The sequence below is a fragment of the Electrophorus electricus genome, chromosome 17 (assembly GCF_041902795.1).
Source record: "Electrophorus electricus isolate QZ-2024a chromosome 17, ASM4190279v1, whole genome shotgun sequence".
NCBI classification, from domain to species: Eukaryota; Metazoa; Chordata; class Actinopteri; order Gymnotiformes; family Gymnotidae; genus Electrophorus; species Electrophorus electricus.
Window position 1 is genome coordinate 20,299,893 of NC_137513.1, and position 20,028 is coordinate 20,319,920.

General features: G+C 42.0%; 1 protein-coding gene across 7 annotated transcripts; it reads left to right on the plus strand.

The window, feature by feature from the left end:
* The first annotated feature begins 1,496 nt into the window (after positions 1 to 1,496).
* Positions 1,497 to 17,989, plus strand: etv1 (ETS variant transcription factor 1). 7 transcript variants are annotated; one of them, XM_027025643.3, is made up of 13 exons: positions 1,501 to 1,879; positions 2,264 to 2,384; positions 2,696 to 2,774; positions 3,092 to 3,139; positions 7,570 to 7,623; positions 10,796 to 10,925; positions 12,501 to 12,692; positions 12,958 to 13,205; positions 15,087 to 15,155; positions 15,253 to 15,321; positions 15,962 to 16,194; positions 17,445 to 17,546; positions 17,660 to 17,989. In XM_027025643.3, exons 2-13 carry the CDS (start codon positions 2,340 to 2,342, stop codon positions 17,879 to 17,881), a joined length of 1,491 nt encoding a protein of 496 aa, XP_026881444.2. In that variant the 5' UTR covers positions 1,501 to 1,879; positions 2,264 to 2,339; the 3' UTR covers positions 17,882 to 17,989. The 7 variants fall into 7 exon arrangements, with proteins under 7 accessions (XP_081556273.1, XP_026881444.2, XP_081556274.1 ...); XM_027025644.3 differs by having other exon boundaries at positions 1,508 to 1,879; positions 16,025 to 16,194; XM_081700147.1 differs by lacking the exon at positions 15,087 to 15,155 and having other exon boundaries at positions 1,497 to 1,879.
* Positions 17,990 to 20,028: the final 2,039 nt, after the last annotated feature.

The window sequence follows — 20,028 nt, forward strand, 5'->3', positions numbered from 1 at the left end:
TATTAAGGTGTAATGGGCTATATTATTTTGACCACCATGACTAAATTTTCTAAATGGCTCAGCCATGTGTCTTCAGGATACCGGGATAATATGTTGAGAAAAGTCATGTGTTGGGCTCCTTGATTACTGTTCAATGATATCCATTTTTTAAATGAGAAAGAAACTTAAATCTCTTACTGCTCAATGAAAACTCATCAAAATCATTACTTCTGTAGAGCCTTATCTGTGATATTTTATGTAAACAATGTAATATAAATGATATATTGTTATTAAAAAGCAATATTCCACTTATTTTTAGCTATCTGTTAAATTTAGATTTTATATATATATATATATATATATATATATATATATATATATATATATATATATATATATATATACACACACATACACACACACACACACACCTTTTTTTTGTATATGGCTTTACATTGCTATTTTGTATTTACAAACTCCTGCTTTACAAACCATGAATGTGCTCTTCTGACTGTGGATTGATTGTTCACCAGCTATGAGCTGTTGTAGCGATTTTTCAGAGAACAAGAAACAATCTTTGGACAGTTTTACATATGGTTGCCTATTCTGGCACAGTACCCTGTCGTAAATCAGCCAGGTTTGATATAGACCATAGAAGCTACAGTATATCTCTGACTCATCTTTAATGACTCTGAATTCCGACATTTCAAGTTGAATTCACTAATTAGAGTGAATATGTTTAGACTTTTATATTGTTTCTGGGTTCTGTGTGCCATTCTTGTCCTGGTAACAGTTTAGTTTATACTATGCATGGAGAGCACTCACAAAATATCACAAGCATACATATGTGTGACTGATGTGTGTGTAACACCCCTTTTGATGTTCTAGAATATGGATGTAAATGTGCTTTTACTTCACCTGAGGAAGCTGACACATGCACTTAACCTTAGGCCATGCGGACAACATAATTCTCATATATATATATATATATATATATATATATATATATATATATATATATATATATATATATATAACAAAAGTTAACCCCCAAACTAACTAAAGAACGTAAAACATCCTTGCCATAAAGGGAACAACCATATCTTCTCATATCTTCTCTATGTGTTGTGCTACCTTTGTCAGTTGTCAGTCATGGGTATATCTTCGCATGTGTGTAAACTGTGTAAGCGGTTATAGCCGAGAGTGCTTTTCTAGGGCTTCGAGAGTGTTGGAGCTTTCCACGGCCCTTTAAGCATGGATTCTCCTTGCAGGTCGGTTCTACTTTCAGCTGTTCAACAGTGTTCCTTAAACTAAGGGAAACCGAAGACGCAAAACGGTTTCCATGACCATAAACTTTTTCCTCTTTTTCTTTCTAGAACTTCCCCCTTCTCTGTATCCTTCTGTACGTGTCTGTGCGTGTGCGTGTGCATGTGCATGTGCATGTTCCGCACAATGCTCAATGTGACTGAAACATCACTTTTTCTGCTGTTGCGTGTCAACAATCACTTTTTTTTTTAATCGTTTCGCGCCCACAACCCGTCGTCATCACCGTTACCCTGAATTTCTTTAAGCATTTCAAAGTTAATCGTGATAAACCCTCCTACCCTGCAATGCTTCTGTAGCCAGTGTACACCGAAAAAGAATCGAAAGACGTTCGCATGATTGACGGCTGGAAAACGGAGCCGGTGGAGGACAGCGGAGGACAGTGGAGGACAGTGGAGGACAGCGGCAGCCAATGGGAGGCGCGGCGCCGGCTGCTTTGAAGGGAGGCCCCACCGGCGGTGAGGAGCGCGAGTGCTGACTCGAGCGCACGAGCTGAGATCTGAGGCACGGACTAAGCGTTTTTCTCCGCTCAGTTTTTGCAATACACTGCACGGCGAATGCATTGCGGTTTACTCGGGTGAGTGTGCATTTTAGTTTTTCTTATCTTGCAAAATGCTGGCATTTTCCAAAAAAAAAAAGTCCATTCCGTTGCGTTAGATACTTTCCGTCAGCAAGGACAATTTCTAGATTATGAATAAGATAGGCATCTTACTAAAATCTACGCTAAACGGTTACATAACATGTCGGTAACCAAGGAGGTCCCGTTAAGCCTTTTAAAAGGAGCTGAACAGGGTATGGTTTTGCGCCGGTATCCCTCAAAACCAAATGAAACCTTTGTGTGCGTATTTATGAATGGACCGCGTGAAAAGCGCACCTTCGCTGCAAGTTCAAGCGGTTCATTCATGTTTTCCCTCCTACTCCAATAAATTGCTTAAAGCCATCCTCTTACTGTACTTCAAAGGGTGATCGGACGGCGCACTCAACGAAGAGCTTCAGCTAATTGCTTATCAATTAAATCAGAGCCCTAACGTTGCAGAATGGACGCACTTTACGACCAACAAGTGCCTTTCGTTAATTCACATGTAAGTAGGTTGAAAGTTTAATGGTCTATATATGGCTAGATCACAAATCGCGGTGAGACACTGCCATCCGAAGTAGGCTAATGAAGTTATATTTTATTCAACAGCGTAACATGATACAAACGGACGTGTTTTAAGAGTTAAGATTATTTTGAGCTTGTATCGAAAAATGAAAGATAAAAAAAATAAAGAACGAACGCCAAGACATCCAATAACAGACTTTTGTTGAATCAAAAGTAAAGACCCACATACATGCTTGTCCTCCCCAAGCACATGAGATAAATATGACTGTTTCCCCTGTCTTACATCCACAGGGAAAGACGTCTAACATCAGACCAGCAAAAGACAAGAAAAGAAAATTCATTAACTCTGACCTGGCTTTGGACACTGAGGGTAAGCTGGGGGAGCTGGCTCAGAAAGGCAATCTTCATTTCACGGCTTCTTAACGTTTCACAAAATGCAATTTGCTTGTTTCCACCTGCACTCAGTGCTGTAAAATCTCAATTACGACCCGGGCGTCTCTGAAGAAGCATCTCAACTCGCTCCTTCAGCTTTCAGGTCCAAACTGAGGTGTGTTGTTGACCCAGAGTGGTGAAACTGAAGTCTGAAGTGAAACTGAAGTGAAGAAAGTGATTGTCACAACGCTGCAGTCGTAATTGAAGCTTTGTACCTGTCTGTTTTCCCAACTCCGTGTGTGTCCTTTATCACAGAGCTTTTTCAAGATCTCAGCCAGCTTCAGGAGACCTGGCTAGCGGAAGGTAAGCGTTTGTGTTGGGGGGGGGGGGATTGCCTTGGCAAAAGTAACTATGGAGGACCAACAAGCAGGGTTTTGTCTGAAGACAGAAAGCGAGAGGGAGAGAGATACGTGGGGGTGGGGGGCAATGTGCCTGGAGTTACAAACCCTAATATGCAGTCCAATTAATGTGTGTGTGGCGAAGACACCTTGTGTGTCATGCATACATTAGAGAGGCAGAGAAGCAGGAGGCTAGAGGGAGACCAAGGAGCCTCTACGCCGAGTGTCATCACAAATTACCAGGCGAACTTGCGATCACACTCACTCTCCTCTTCCTCGCTCTTGGCAAACGCTGAGGCAGCCGAGCTACCACCTCTCTCTCTCTCTCTCCCTCTCTCTCTCTCTCTCTCTCTCTCTCTCTCTCTCTCTCACTCTCACACTCACACGCACACACACATGCATACACATACACATGCTCTCACTGGTATCTGTCTTTCTCACTTGCATCCACTTATAAAACATACACAGTTTATACTTTTTTCCCCTCCAAACCACTACAGCTGTTGGTTCTATTTTTAGTCAGTTTATTTTAAATTTTTATTTTTTTAAATATTTTTGGCAAAATGGACGAGTTTTGAATGCTGCTCAGAGGCGTTCCTGTCTGATCCACTGCCTCTGCTGGGTCCCTTTTTAAAACTTTTTTGAATTGATTGGTATTTTGTTTTCTAATGGAAAGACATGCTGGTTGTGGCGTGACGGGATGCTTCAGGACTTAAGCGCGAGCGTTTTCTTCCCTCCTTGCTTGCAACGACGGCCTTTAGGTTAGTGATGGCTTGGTTAGTTCTTTTCTGGGGCTCACGCGTGTCCCCGACACATGTGTGCGTAGGTGGACATTTTGCCCCATGGTTTCTCACAGGTTGTTTAATATTTGTTGTTGCTTGTGTTTCAAAAGTTTGGTTTCTTAAAGTGTTGAGATTTGAAAATCTTGCGAAGCGTTTGGGCATGAAAGTGTTGATTGTATGCAGTAGCTGTTGCTGATGTCAAATTGTGGCTGAAAGATTTTTAGAAAAATATTTTACTAAATGAACTGTTGTGTATTTTGGCTTGTGAGTCCCAAACATCTGTTATAGATGTAAAGATGTTTTACGTTATTGAGAGAAAGTAATTGTTTAAAACTATTTATGAATGTATTCAGTTCAAGAAATTGACGGGGGATTCGAATTTTGTGGCGTGTATCTGTACACCTTAAGGAATTTACAGGGTCTTCTAGGATTAGACTTTGCATTTGTGAGAATGCAAGTTTTTATGTCAAGTTTTCTATTTGTAGGAATATAATATTTTATGCCATATATGTAACTTTTGTTTATATGTATATTTATGTGAGTTTATGTGTTGTTTTGTAATACTAGCACATTAATAATTCCTTCTAGTATTTTCATTTATTTTATTTTAGTTTTTTGTAGTGTAAAATATACTAAAACATGCAAGAAGTGATAATTTTATTATTGCAGTTTGACTCGGAGGGTCAAGCATATATATATAGTATATCCATGTTTTAAATAAACAAATCAGATTGTCACGCTAAACTTATGCAAAGTCATTTTGTAAAAGCAGGGCAAGTGTTTTGCATCTGGGATATATTTTCTCGGAAGTGCGCTATTCTATCTCACTTAATGCACACCTTATACGCAATGAGCGGTATACATTACGCTCTTTAACTTTATGGTTTTGTTTGCTTATAATTTCACTTACTTGTCTTTGTTGGAATAATTAAATAAACGTTATTAAGCTTGTACTTATAAGGTTCTGTCTAGCTTAGAAGTCATGGACACATCTGATTATAAAGTTTGATTTTTAAGCACAGTTAAATGATTGATTTCATTATTCTTGGTGAATAAGTCACAGTAACAGTAATAGATTCAAAGTGCCCATGCGGACATTCTCGTTAAGAACAAATGGGTTAAAAGATGGCTTGGTGCATACATAGGTGAGAAGAAGACTCAATATTTCATGCCCTTTGACTACCTTCATGTATTCTTTAATACATTTAAAAATGCTTGCAATATAGCTGAAGATTTGAGAATGAGAAGTACGCTTAGGAACAGATCGGAACATACTTAACTGTCCTCACTGCCAACCTGATTACAGCGAACTACCTCAGGGCCCTTAAAAGAATAAGACATCGTTTAAATATTTTAATGTCTCAGGAAGGAAAATGGTGGGGAATGAAACGTCCGTTGTAGTGGATATTACTGCGACGAACCCAATTCAGTCTATCTTACATCAGTCAGCCACAGTGGTCAGAGCTTGTAGACAAATCGTAGATAGATTTAATATACGACTTCCTGTCCATTAGAACCGAAACGAAGACCTACTGGAACCATTTCAAAGATTTATCGTCTCAGGTAATTGGAAAGAAGACCAAGACTTATGAGAGACAGACTGGATTTCCGACACCAGAGACTAAAGAGGTGCTGGGCTGGTCATTTGACATGTGAATGCCATTTCTGCCATGACTTAAGGCAAGTCTGGTGTCCGTTTAGAAGTCTGTGGAAACAGGTGTTGAACTGTGAACCTGCTGTAAATCTGCCACTCTCAGTGAGTAGAAATAGTTTGTCATCTCAGGTCAGTCACTTGGACTCGGTGCACACAGGAGGTGTACTGCTGATAGAGGGGTCTGTGTGTGCGTTTGTGCATGCGTGTGCTGGCCCATTCGGATGTGTGTGTGTGTGTCTTTCTGTGTTTGCGGTGTGTCTGCTCACCCCCCTTCCACCACCTTCCTTCTCTCGCTCTGTCTTTCTGGATTTTTTTTGCTTCTGTGAATGGTGGCGATGGTCCATCTCACAGGCCTCAGGAGTGCTCCTTGGATCAGCTGTCCCATTCACAGACTGACTCATTCACCCTGCTGAGACTAGAGCCCGCAGTCCGCGTTCTTCCTCTCTCTGCCTGTCTCTCTCTTCCCCACTTCCTCTCTCCATCTCTCTTCCTCTCACCCCATCATCTCTCCCTCTCTCTCTGTTCCCCTCTCCATCGGCATTCATCGGTTCTTCTTTCTTTCTCTCTCCTCCTTATTATCCTCCCATCATTTCTTGCAGAAGATGAGTTTCGAGAGTTTATCAGGAGAGGTGCTGTAGTTAGTACATGATGTGCTTTTTGCAATGTAAATGTGCACTGGCCCAGAAGGAGCTCATTGTGTGCACGCGATACTGTTGCTGTGCACGCGTTAAGTGTTATTTGCTCTTTAAACAGCCTATAACACATGGCCTGGTATCACAAAGATAGGTCATCTGTCCACTGGCTCCATGCAGTATATTTGTGTGTGTGTGAGTGTGATTGTGTGTCTATGTGTGTGTGCACATTACAAAAAAGCAACAAATTAACTTTTTGCACTCATTAAAAACAAATGAATGTACAGTGTATTTGTGCATGCCATGACATGGTGCTGTTGTTGTGAAAATGGAAATCTATATTTAGCACTGCCGGATAAACGTGCTAATAGCCTGGCTCTCGGGGGTCTTGTACCACCATTTGCCTGACTTGCTTTCGCGTGAGATTGGCCTCACGTGACCTCACCTCACGTGGGAATCGGCAAGCAGCGCAAAATGGAAATGCGTGGCACTTAAACATGGACATGTTTAATTGGCCTGTGTATGAAGGCCTCATTATTTTAGCATTAGGCATGAGTGCAGAGACGTGGGGAACATGCTCGGTTTGGAAAGAAGCCCACACGGCAGGTACAGGTGCTTTCACCAGTGGGGACGTGTCCCAATTAGACAGTGTGAACAATGGGTGATTTCTATCTACATGTCTATTCCCCTGTCTCCCCTCAAAACACACATACACTCTCTCTCTCTCTCTCTCACACACACACACACACACACACACAGTGGTTATACTCATAGTGGGAAGATTTATTGTTATGAGCATCTTGGCACTGAAATGCTTCTTGAAATGAACAGACTCCTTCAGCGATTTGTTCAGACTCACTCACATCATTACATCATTTACACCATCTTAGAGAGAAAGACCAGAATGGGGAGAGAGAGAGAGAGAGAGAGAGAGAGAGTGAGAGAGAGAGAGAGAGAGAGAGAGAGTGAGAGTGAGAGCAGGGAAGAGAGATTTGGAATGTGTTTCACACTCAAGGTCCTGTTCTGTCCAGCAAATTAAGTCAAAATTAGATTAGTGATGTAATTAGAAACTGCATTTCCTTTGTCGTAAATGAATAAATGTGCTCACGCGTAGGTTTGAGATTTTTGAGTCATTTATGTTAAAATCACTGGAGCTACAGGAAATAACTTCTTTAAGTAAATCTGTAATGCAGATGTACTGTGTTACTTCTTGAGAAGAGACGGAAGAAGTTCATATATGTCCTGTTCACGTCTGTGTTAGTTCTTGAGAACAGAGGGAAGAAGTTCATATATGTCCTGTTCACATCTGCCTTGTTTCTTGTTTCAGCTCAAGTTCCGGACAATGATGAGCAGTTTGTTCCTGACTTTCAAAGTGAAAACTGTGAGTAGATCTTTTTATGCTGCTTTTTATGCAGTATACCACACAAATTAGCCTTGTAATATGCTTTTAGGCAGTTTGCAAGGCTGTAGAGATTTATTATTATTTGTTTTTACTGAAATTGAATATAAATTTACTGAATCATTTGCATATTCATAAACTGGCAGTCTAATAGCATTTAGTGAAATTCAGTCAGTGGTCAGAGCATTGTTCTGTCAGGTAGAGGTTGGAACACAGTCAACTGAGTGGGTGGAGCTCCATGTTGGTGGGCGTGGCAAGCTCCGGCAGTGCTTTAAATGGCCATAGGAAGTAGACTTGGCTCGGAGTGGTTAGTGGACTCTGTGCCAGTGTCGGAAGTGGCATGGACTGAGTGTGGCACAGTGGGGTGTGATGCTAGCTTATGTCTTAAAGAGAAGCCAAAACAGACTAAACGAGGTCTCTGAAACAAACCAACAAACAACGAAAGCAAACGGTGCAGGCGACTGCCGCTCAGGCGAGAAGTCTCAGACTCCAGAAAGTTCCTTCGTATCACAGCCTGAGCGAGGACTCCTCAGGGGTCTGGGAGAACAGCACGGACAGAGCAGAGCATTTCTTGTGTGGCCTCTCTGAAGTACAAAACGCTGCCTCACCGTGTGGCCCCTCGGAAGTGCGGAGTCGGGTGCAGGTGTACGTTTCTGCATTACAGCGGCGGTGTTCGCGTGGGATGTGCGCGGAGAACGACGTTCCTGCAAAAGTCGTTGCGCTCTGCACAGGCACCGCGGCACCTCTCTGCCGGCTCAGCGCCCGGAGGGGTGCGGGCGAGGGATGAGCACAGGGAGGAGTGGAGGGATGGGCAGATGGCGGGCGGGCGGGCGAGGGCGCACTGGTGGGGCTTCTGAGTGGGCATCCTAGCCTGCAGCCTCCCATATGGGTCCGCCCTGGCACGGGCCCTCCGTCGCCTCCGCCTTGCCATGCCTGCTCCCACACAAAACACACCAAAACAAGCCGCTCTAGAGCAGGTACGGCCGGAGGGAGCAGAGGCGAGGCCAAACAGTGCACCACGGGCTTGGGGCTGAGGATAGCCAGCGTTAAATAAATAGAATGGTTGGTTTCTAACGGTTGGCACCACACTCTGTTGGAATTTTCACTTGAATCCCGGTCCCTTAGTGTAGACAATTAATTAAGGTAAAGAAATGCCTCAGTTGTACCTGGATAAACTTAAAAACAATGGAGAACGCCCATTGGACGATCATGGAATCGTATAATGGAAAATGTGGTAACACCATTTTCATTACTGATGATGAACATAAAAATATAAATATAACGTTACAAGCTGCAGTTTGTTTTTTTGCAGAGCCTTCATTTGTCCATTTCTGTTTGCTCTTCTTTGGTTGCGTAAGCAAGATCCCTGTTTTACAAGGTGAACAAATACCATAAATGAATATTAAAATGCATAGACTACTTTAGAATTTGTGGTGTACTTAAAAATCTGTGCATGTATCTGGGATCATTTAACATGCCACACATCGTCACCAAATTTTGCTTACCAAAATTTTAGCGACAATACATAAATACTTTTTTTATTTTTAAATTTGTTATGCTTTATAGTCCTTTAAACTATCACCTAGATTTTGAGGAAATGAATAATTCCAGCAAATGCCATGAACAAGTCCTTCGTATTGCCATCCATTAAGAGAAATCAATGCATCTGTAATTGCTGCAATCTTGTAAGAGTCACACGCGTGACATCCCCCCGCTGAAAACGGGCTTCATCTCTGCCGAGGAGCAAATATATTTTGTATTGATTTGTATACTTTTGTTCTTCTGAGTAAAATCTATAGTGACTTTTTTTCCCCTACACTAAGTGGCTCTTGTTTTGGTCCTTAGAAAATTATTTAAGGTCTCTGGAAATATTGTTATGAAAACATTATTGAATTTTTCTCACTTTACATTTAGACTTTTGCTGTTCCTTTTCACCATGCTAATTCAGTATTTTAGGACACATTTTATAATGTATTCTTTACTGATATGTGAGTTATAGAACTGGCGACATGGTTAATTCTTTAATGAAGTTTTACCCATTGTGTACTTTTATTTCATCACAAGTTTCTTTGTTGTGCCATAAGACAAAAGACTCCACATGGATAATTAATGGAACAGAAGCTGAATGTTCAGTTTACAGTCCGTCGTCATCAGCTGTAGTCTTGCATCTCCTCCCTCATTATCCCATCATAATTACCAGGATGGAGGTGCTACTTAGCGGGTACTACTCTGCTCGGCATTGTTAGAGGTCTTTATCTGGTACCTTTTTGACCGTGCAATCAATGTCCTTAAAAGGTCAGTCCTCCCAGGGGGTGTAGAAACACCAGCCAGAATTTTCCACTGTGGTGAAGACAGCTGTCAGTCAAGGCGTAGTAGGAAGAAAAAAAAATTTCCACGGTTTTTCAGTCTCTCCAGCCTCAATTAAAGTATTGCTGCCCAAATACAAACCAGATGGCCCTGGTGAATAGATGGATAGATGGATGGATGGATGGATGGATGGATGGATGGATGGATGGATGGACAGACATGTAGGTTGGCTGATAGCTCAACAGACTAGATTAGTTCTCTTTGAGCAAGCCAACTTTTGCCAGATTCAGTAAAAAATAGCATTAATTAAATTTAGTATTATTTCCCAACACACTGCAGACTAGGAGCTGGCCTGCCAGGCTAACTGACACAGTGTTGATCTTTTCACAGGAGCACAGGAAATTCATTAGCAGAGTCTTCTAGCTCTTCCCAGGCATGTGAGGCATGAGGACTGATGTAGAGATTTGATGGGAGACAGCCACATGATTGATGGTGCTGTTGTTGTCTGGGGGATAACAGCATGCAGCCAATGGAGGGGACGCTTAGGAAATGGGTCACGCCCACTCTAGGAGATGTCATGTTTGAGGGAGAAAGATGCACTGGGGTTATAAATGGGACTGTTTTACTGCAGCTGGTTACAGGCCTCTCATGCTAATGTTCGGGTATCTCTGTGCATAAACAAGCAACCAATTAAAAGTGTTTTCCCAGTGGTTTGGACTGGGAGTTGCTGAGAAATTCAGCATCTGAAGTTCTTTTTTCAGTGAATATTGATCATTTTCACTGGTTCATTATTTCTCTCTCTCTCGCTCTCTCACCCACACCCACACCCACACCCCCACACACACAGTGGCATTCCACGGGCTGCATTTGAGGATCAAGCGTGAGCCCCACAGCCCTTGCACTGAGTTGGGTTCAGCCTGCAGCCAGGACAGGCCCTTCAAGCTCCATTATGGAGAGAAGTGCCTGTATAATATCAGGTATGCTCCACACACACACACACACACACACACACACACACACACACACACACACACACACACACACACACACACACACACACACACACACACACACACACACATCCATGCCTAAACACACAGACTCTTATACGCATGCATAAACACACACTGTCACAAATATGACATTCAGAATAGGCACCAGAATCTACTTTAGTCTTACTTTCCTGAAGAAAACTAGCATCAAGATCACAAGTGCTCCTTTAAGGCTCTTTGAAATATTCAAGACCAGTTTTGTAGATTTGATGATGTCTTTTGCCTGATTGATGTCCACTACAATCACAGAGGTAGAGGCAAGTGCAGCCTGGCTGACTAACTCTCTGGTCTGCATGCAAAGTAATGTCGCCTGTTGCGTCTGCATATGCATACAATGTTTTCTCCTCTAAGCAAACTAGTCCTCTAAACTGTTCATGATATACAGTGAAAATCTGCATGTAAAACCGCTTAAATGAGGGTTTTTAAAATAAGCAGAAAATCATAATTACTTTCTACTAAATATTTTTAACAGTAAATCTTATGTTGTTTTAATTTTGGGAAATTCGTTCATCCCGCGTCTGCACTTCACACTGAGGGTACTGAAGGGTGGTCTGTGTGCTCCTCATTCACTGCTGATCAGAAGCATTTCTAAATCCGAACTGTGTGTTGGATCGAGTCACTGCATTTGTGTGATATTTGAACTAATCTGCACATTTAGAAAGTATGAAAAGGTGCCATATTCATCTCCCCCCATACTGACTGCTAGAAAAATGTGCTAGGTGAAACAAAACAACAGGTGCACCTGAAACTGGAAAAAAAAAGAAGAAAAAAAAAAAGAAAAAATTAAAAAGGTGCAGTTATAATATCACAATTTATTACCTGAGCTGAGTGCGAGTCCCTCACTTGAACAGCCATCTACGTCAAATGTGGTTGCCTGGTTACAGTCATATTTCTGTTGATTTGATGATACATTTGTGACATTCCACGTTAATTTCACTCTGTGTGTTGTAAATTAGACTCAAATGAACATTGTGCTGAAGCAGGCAACCTTCTCTATGACTCTTCAGTGAGGCTGAAGTGGGCAAGTTCAGCTATGTTGGTTCTTTTTTTAGAGCTGAAAGCTGAAATAATTTAGACTTAGACTTACAGAAATCTGTCCCTTATCCTAAAATGAGTTTGAATGGGACATTATTGCATTTTTTTAACATTTAAGTGTTAATGTCAGCTTTCGTTTCACACAGCTTGCATGCATGACAATTAAAGAACGTTCAGCCAAGCTAATATTTCATGCTAAGTACATACACAGCAGAATTCATATCAGAATTAAAGTTCCATCATAATACAAAGCAAGGAGCCCGTAACCTGGATAACACAAGAACAGGCACCTCTAGTTTTCATGTTTGGCATGCACAACAATGTAATGCCGTCCACAAAACCACGTAGCACAGAACAGATTAAAAGTGCTTGCATTTCCGTGGAGTCCGTTAGAAGCTCGGCTCGGCTGTCCTAGAGGAGGGGCGGTGGGTTAACCAGACTGCTCTCCTTCCCCGATCGCCACAGTGCCTATGAGCAGAAGCCTCCACAGGCAGGAATGAAAGTGTCCAGCCCAGCCAGGACACCCTGCAGCACGCCCGGCTCTCCCCACCAGCATGCGTCCCCCGGTGCCACCCGCACCCCCAAACCCGACAGGACGTACCCACACTCGGTCTCACTGCAGCCCCTCCCTGACTCCACCTACTCCATGGACCACAGGTATTATGCATTTTAGTGTTTGAGCACACACACACACACACACACAAAGAGTTTGAGCATGAACGCTGTATGCGTGTCGTACAAAGTGTTTAAATAGTAACTGTTGGTAATGGCATGTGTGGAAAAATCACAACCTTTATAAAACATACTATACTATACCATGAAATTGATTAGGCTGATTTGACAGTAAACTGAAACAGTGCATGCATGACATTGATAGATCACGCCCCGCATGCCGTAGTGATGTCCTCATGTCTTTGTTCAGGTTTCGGCGTCAGTTGTCAGAGCCGTGTCACTCATTCCCCTCCCCGCCTTCCATGACACGCGACGGCCGACCCATGTACCACAGACAGATGTCTGAGCCTAGCATTCCCTTCCAGTCTCAAGGGTTTAAACAGGAGTACTCTGACCCCCTCTTTGAGCACCCGGTCATGGTGGGGGCGCCCCTGCCTCAGACGTACCCCCCCTCTATGATGATCAAACAAGAGCCACGGGATTTCACCTACGATTCAGGTGAGCCGAGCCACTCCAAGTCCGCTGCATCCGACCAAGTGCTGCGGTTGTGCACGTTAAACACAACCTCACAAACCCTAACACTAGAACATAAAGCTGGGGTTATTTGTTCATCCTGACAATAATAATTGCTCTGTATAGTTCAGAGGAAGATTACATTAATCTACAAAAATGTTCGTTAAAGAAGATGAACTTTACATTTTCGGCATTTGGTAGACGCTCTTATCCGGAGTGACTTACAAAAGTGCCTTGGCATCTACTCATAGAATGTACCCTAGCCAGTACACCAGGTTAGAAGTCATGATACCACTTAACTGGATATGTGCTGAAATGCAGGAATCAAAGCTGATACCTAGAAGAAGTGCAAAATAAGTATAAGATCTATCTCAGACAACGATAAGTGCAATAAAAAACAATACCAAACAAGTGCTAACTGAGTTTCAGTAGTATGAAATATCATAGGCGCAGGATCTGAGCTCATTTAAATATTACACAAATAGATGTCTTCAGTCTGTTTTTGAAGACTGAATAAATATTGATACTTGTTCTTTTTTACTGATTTTTTATTTTTTATTTTTGTATAGAGTATACTTTAAAGAGTCTTTGTTTAGGACACAAATACGTTTTAATCCGAACCATGAATTCAAAACGTTGTTTCGGTGTGCACACAGACAAATTAGGTGCAGATAACTTGCACAGGTTTAGCACGAACAGCCAGCCCAAAATTGCTAATAAGGTCTCCACAGCCTCATGGTAACCTCTTCTCTGCTATGACAGGAAGGAGTCTGAGACTGTTCCGGTAAGCCCTGGGCTTCTAAAGGCAGACAGTGGCTGTGTGAGCAATGGATTTGCTGATAGAATTAGTGCATTACTAGAAAACGGGGATCTGGTCTCATTTCCTGAGGGCCTGTCTGGAGAGGGGAGAAGGGCCCCTAATCTATCCCGCGGGGCCACGGGCGGTGGGCCCAGCTCTGGCATGAATGAAGTGCCGCTTGGTGTTCATTCATAAAACACAGAGGCCCACTGGAGTGTGCCTGACAGGAAGGAATGTGCCGTCTGGCTCTTAGCTGCTTCCTGTAGCGGCTGTGTGAATGAGTGAATCGGGACTTTCTGTAGCGGCTGTGTGAATGAGTGAACGAAGGCACCTCTACTCCCATGTTCCGACCACGTACCCCGGGGACCAAACATGATCACCTAGACTGTGTGTCTAAACTGGGAATTAGAGTAGCGGTATACCTACGATGTTACCTACAGAAAGGATTTGTCTCTGTAGCGATTATCTATTGTATTAAGTTATTTAGAATTTGCACCTTAACTACAGTATAAATGTTTTCAGTCGGTGTTCCAGTTCGCATGTATAAATACTCCAATTCGAAGTGATAATATCTCACTGTAATTTCACTTTGAGAGAGAACATTGACATGTTTTGGATCTCCCCTGTCATTTAGAAGAATTTACTCTGACGCATAAAAGAGCTTGTTTGTTGTGTGCTGTGCAGAGGATGGGAGGGCAGTGGCTAATTTAATTAACGGTAATTTCCTCGACAGGGCCATTACTCGGATGAGGCCTTGAAAGATGTTTATAGGCCCAAATGAACCGGGTTAGCCATTTTATTGAGCATTCACTTAGGAACTGCTGCTCAGCTTTGATCGAATCACGACCAGAGCTAACAAAATGAAAGATCTAAGTGTCAAACATATGCAGCTTTATCCATCACACAATGCTTCTGTTAATTTGTTTAGGTCTCCTTTTCAATTGAGTGTTCACAGTCATTTATTGGTAAATGTTCATTTTGGCATGGCTGATTATGTAATGAGGAGCCCAGAGGTTACTGGGGATGGCAGGCCAACTCTTTCCTGTCCTCTTTCCCACATCCCTCAGAAGTGCCTAGCTGCCACTCTGTTTACCTGAGACAAGAGGCTTATCTGGCCCCTGGAAACAGGACTGAAGGTGGGCTGTACTTCCAGATGATGTAATCTCTAAAAGTGACATTGGTGGATGTCTGTGTGTGTTGATTTAAATGCTGCGAATGGTCTCTTTGCCACAGGTTGCATGTTCGAAAAAGTTGCTCGGCACTTCTATGATGACACTTGTGTGGTTCCAGAAAAGGCTGAAGGTGAGTTTTATTTTAAATACTATAGATTTATCTATAGACATATGTTATTATATTCTATATGATTATATTGTTATCTATAGACATATATTATTATATTATATATTATTATATTATATATCATCATATTATTATCTATAGACATATATTATTATATTATATATCATTATATTATTATCTATAGACATATTATTAGATGTATTTTACACAATAACTCACATCAAGCAGCTTTTGCAGTAAAAAACACTTTTGACAAAAAAAAAAAATAATAATAATAATAATAATTATTATTATTACTAAGGTTACTTTACATAATCCATGAAACATATGACATAGGAGAGTCAACAAATCAAAAAGAGTAGAAGAAGAAGGCTTTTTTGATCTGAAATTCTGATATATGTTATACAGATTTAAAAAAAAACCCTCATCAATCAAAATTGCACTTTAGGGGAGTGTAGCATAACAGAATAACACAAAGATGTAGCATTACATGGTATTGTTTTCCATCCGTAATATGAAAACAAAAATGGTTAAATCATTAAATATGTCTATTGAGTTAATTTCCTTTCCTCAGAAAGACTCCTGCCAAAGTACCCTAGCATCTGGTTATTTTTAAATTTACCCATGTGGTGCGCTGATGTAGAAAACACCCCATCTGGAACCAGAAATAAAGGACTGACCCGATCAGCTGTTTCATGGCCTTTAGGGGACATAAAGCAGGAGGCGGGGCTTTACCGTGAGGGTCCCACCTACCAAAGGCGTGGCTCACTGCAGCTCTGGCAGTTCCTGGTGGCTCTGTTGGATGATCCCTCCAACTCCCACTTCATCGCCTGGACGGGCCGGGGAATGGAGTTCAAACTCATTGAGCCTGAGGAGGTACCAGCTCTCTCTCTCTCGCTCTCTCTCTCTCTCTCTCTCTCTCTGTCTTTCTTTCTTTCTTTCTTACAGCGTTTATTAAGGATTAATTTTTTATTTAAAAAATCGTGCTATAAACAATGAGCTTAAAATATGTTACTCGTTAATACCTGTGAACAGCATTGGGATTACATGGGGTACTTTAGTGTGACTGCATATGCAGTCAGTCTGTATACCATAATCAGACTGTATATCACAGTCAGGCTGCATACCATAATCAGACTGTATATCACAGTCAGACTGTATACCATAATCAGACTGTATATCACAGTCAGGCTGCATACCATAGTCACACTGTGTACAGTAGACAGTAGACAAACCCTTTTACAGTAATCAGACTACTGTATAGTCAGACTGTATACAAAAATCAGACTGCCTTGCAGCACTACCAAAATGTGTTTCTTCAGAACGCTGTTACTCCATTAGTTCAATCTTTATTCCAAATTTAAACCAAGCCCAGTTTGGCCAGTTCAAGGTATTTCAGTCCCTGGTCAAAGCACCACTCTTTCAGTGTTCAGTCTGATCTTGTGCTTTGTGGGCTGTTTGGGTGGGCAGAAGGGGAGGTCAGACCTTGTTTTTACACAGTAGTCTGTCCAAAAAGACTTGCCAACCAAGGGCCGAGCGCTAAATATTTCACCTTGCGGCCCTCTCAAAAGCACAAGCCGTGTGTGTGTGGTCGTGTGTGTATATGAGTGTGTGTGTGTGTGGTCATGTGTGTATAGTGTGTATGAAGGAAGCTGGCATGTGTCCATTGGGCAGCTGTAGGGGACAGGGGGCCATTCATGCCATCAGGTGACTGAGTGTGGCAGGGTCTGGCCGGGCAGGTGTAGTCCGGGAATGAGCAGGCGTGGCAGGTAATGGGCCGACTGCGCAGAGCTCTGGGCGAGTAGCGGGAGGGAGATTTGAAAAGGGAGGGGGCCGCGGGTGGGGGGTCGCGCGTGCAGGTGCTGCAACATCTGCCACACCCCGCTCTTCCTAATGAACACATCCCGCTCAGCTGGACACGAGCAACAGATCGGAGCTCTGGTTTGTCTTTCACAAACTGAACCGGTACCTGTGTGGCCTCGCCGGCGGCTACTCAGCAATCGACTCTGATCATACGTGGCAGGGAATTAATGACTGATTCAGGGTTTTCAGATCTGCATGGGTTAGGGCGTAGGGGTTAGGGGTTAGGGTTTAAGGGTTTTTAAACTAATGTGTTTTTCCCAAAGGTGGCACGTCGCTGGGGCATCCAGAAGAATCGTCCCGCCATGAACTACGACAAACTCAGCCGATCGCTGCGCTACTACTATGAGAAAGGCATTATGCAGAAGGTAACAGAGGAGACATTGCTAACAGTTCCTGCGCAGCCTTTATAAGACCTGCTCATGTGTCCCCGTTCGTCTCACCGTGGCTGTGTTGTGTTTGGCCTGGCTGTGCTCTTAAGGTGGCAGGGGAGAGATACGTGTACAAGTTCGTCTGCGACCCAGAGGCCTTGTTCTCCATGGCGTTCCCTGACAACCAGCGACCCGTGCTGAAGACGGACATGGAGAGGCAGATCAATGAGGAGGATACGGTTCCACTGTCGCACTTCGATGAGAGCGTGGCGTACGTCCAGGAGGGCGCCTACTGCCACCCACACCCGTACAGCGAAGGCTACGTCTACTGACAGACGTGAGAGAGCGCTGCCACAGCAGCCGTCCCTACCACAGACTCCGCCCTCTTTTCAGGCCCCGCCCCTTTCCTCTTCCTGTCTAACGTCTCCGTCGTTTCCCAGGACAAAGAGTGCACTTTATTGGACAGAGTCGGGCAGCGTGTAAACCTACTGGCGTAGTCACGTTAGTTGCTCCTTTGATGTTTGTTTCTTTTTAAAAAAAAAAACCTAAAACAAAAAACAGGGGAGGTGTTTTGGCATGTCATATTCCCACAGTGCAAACTCTGCAGGGAATAGACTGCTTCTGGATAGATGTGTTCATCTGATTAGGCAGGTTTATAGTCTGGAGCATGTGGGAGAATGAATCTCAGTCTCTTTTTCTAAGTTCTCCTTCAGTCATTCGTGGAGTGCTCAGTTATTTTCACCCCCCCCCCCCCCCCCGCACCCATACTGACTAACAGCTAATAACATGGTCTATTTCTATGGAAAACAAAATCTATAGACTCTCCACAGTACAATTAAAAAAGCACATATTTGATATTCAGTCATCTGGGTGAATAAGACTCCCTAAATGCACTTACCCTATATTAATAAATGGTTAAGTACGTGGTTAAGTACTAGCACAGAAGAACAACAAATTACTGTGTCATATCATTTATTGCTTTTGGATCCATCCCAAACATCGATAAAATACAGACAAATAGGAAAAGGGGAATCAGAGTAAACATTTCTAAACTTAATGAATTGTTTTTGTTTTGAGCCCATGTTGAGTTCTTCGTGTAGCGATGTGTATCAAAAAATGGAATTCATTCGACAGAGAGTAGAAATGAACATATATTTCATAGATTATTTCCACTGTAGCATCCTGCACGAGGATCACGCTAGCAAATGAACTACTGTTTAATAATCTAAGATAAATGTCTCATGTCCATGGGTCTGGTGAGCCTCTGGCTATGAACAATGCAGTTGTACCAGAGAGCCCATTCAGGTTGTTTTTTTTTTTTTAAAGGAAGTTTCGAAGTCAGAAGTTCGGGACAAACGTGTCATTTAGCCACTGCTCCATGGTTTCTGAAAATATGCCCATGTATGTTCAGGTTGTTCCACACAGATGCTGCTTGACCATGTGACTGGACACATGTCGTCATGCAGCTTTGGCCTGCAGTACTCACATTACTCTTTTTGTCTTTTTTACATCAGAAAAGAAAAAAAAATCAGTGATTATTGAATGTAAAAATATATACACAACACTGAGAAGCAAATGGCAATAGCTACTCTTCTGTAATAAAATAGTGTTGAAATACAAATAAGTTGTCACCCTTCAAATAATCTTATTTGATTTTTGTTTTTGGTTTATTCCTGTGATAGTCTTTTTTTTTTATTATTATTATTATTACATTTTTGGCCTGCTTCTACCTTATTTTACTAATAAAAAATAAGTTAGTAATCATAAATACGTGTCAAAATTCAAATGTGTGTATAGTTTTAGGAATGCCGCTTATTGTTAAAACCTAGAACAAACTGGAAGGGAAGCATTTTTGATTGAGAGGATTTGCCTTTTCAGGTACAATAATAATAATAATTATAATATCCAGGTAAAGATATCCTCAGCTAACGTAGTGTTGGAGACGCTACCAAAAAGTGTTTAGTTGAAATGCAGCATAGTGAAAAATCAATTTAATCAAACTGAATTTAAGGAACATTTTCATGACTGATACTTCATTTTGTTCTGTATCCACAGTTCAGAGGAATGTTGAAGGAGTCTCGTGGAAAAACATAAAACAAGTTATTTGTTGAAAAATCCATTTCTCTTAAAAATTAAAATTTCAGAAAGCATGGGTTTTACTTTGAATCTGTCATGTAAAGATGTTTTTTTGTTTTTTGTTTAAATTTATGCCACTTTTGATGTCACCTAAATGCAAACAACTTTTATTTCATTTATTTAAATCAGTTTTTCTTCATAAAACAATGCTTGAAATTTTACATTTTTAACATGCTTGTTGAAAGGTTTTTCCTGGGTTTGTGTATTGATGGATTGGATGGGAAGCTCGTACAGGGACGACTCTTGAGCACCATTTGAACCTGCAGATTTGCAGGTTTCCATCACAATGTGGGGTGGTAAACACGCTTCCTGTGAGTCAGGGAAAGCCTGGTGTGCCCGAGGT

Bases quoted from the DNA above. Each gene is read 5' to 3' on its own strand.
- etv1 (XM_027025643.3), top strand. From the start codon at position 2,340: ATGGACGCACTTTACGACCAACAAGTGCCTTTCGTTAATTCACAT. The intron at 2,385-2,695 runs GTAAGTAGGTTG...TTACATCCACAG, and splicing joins TGCCTTTCGTTAATTCACAT to GGAAAGACGTCTAACATCAG. The intron at 3,140-7,569 runs GTAAGCGTTTGT...TTCTTGTTTCAG, and splicing joins GGAGACCTGGCTAGCGGAAG to CTCAAGTTCCGGACAATGAT.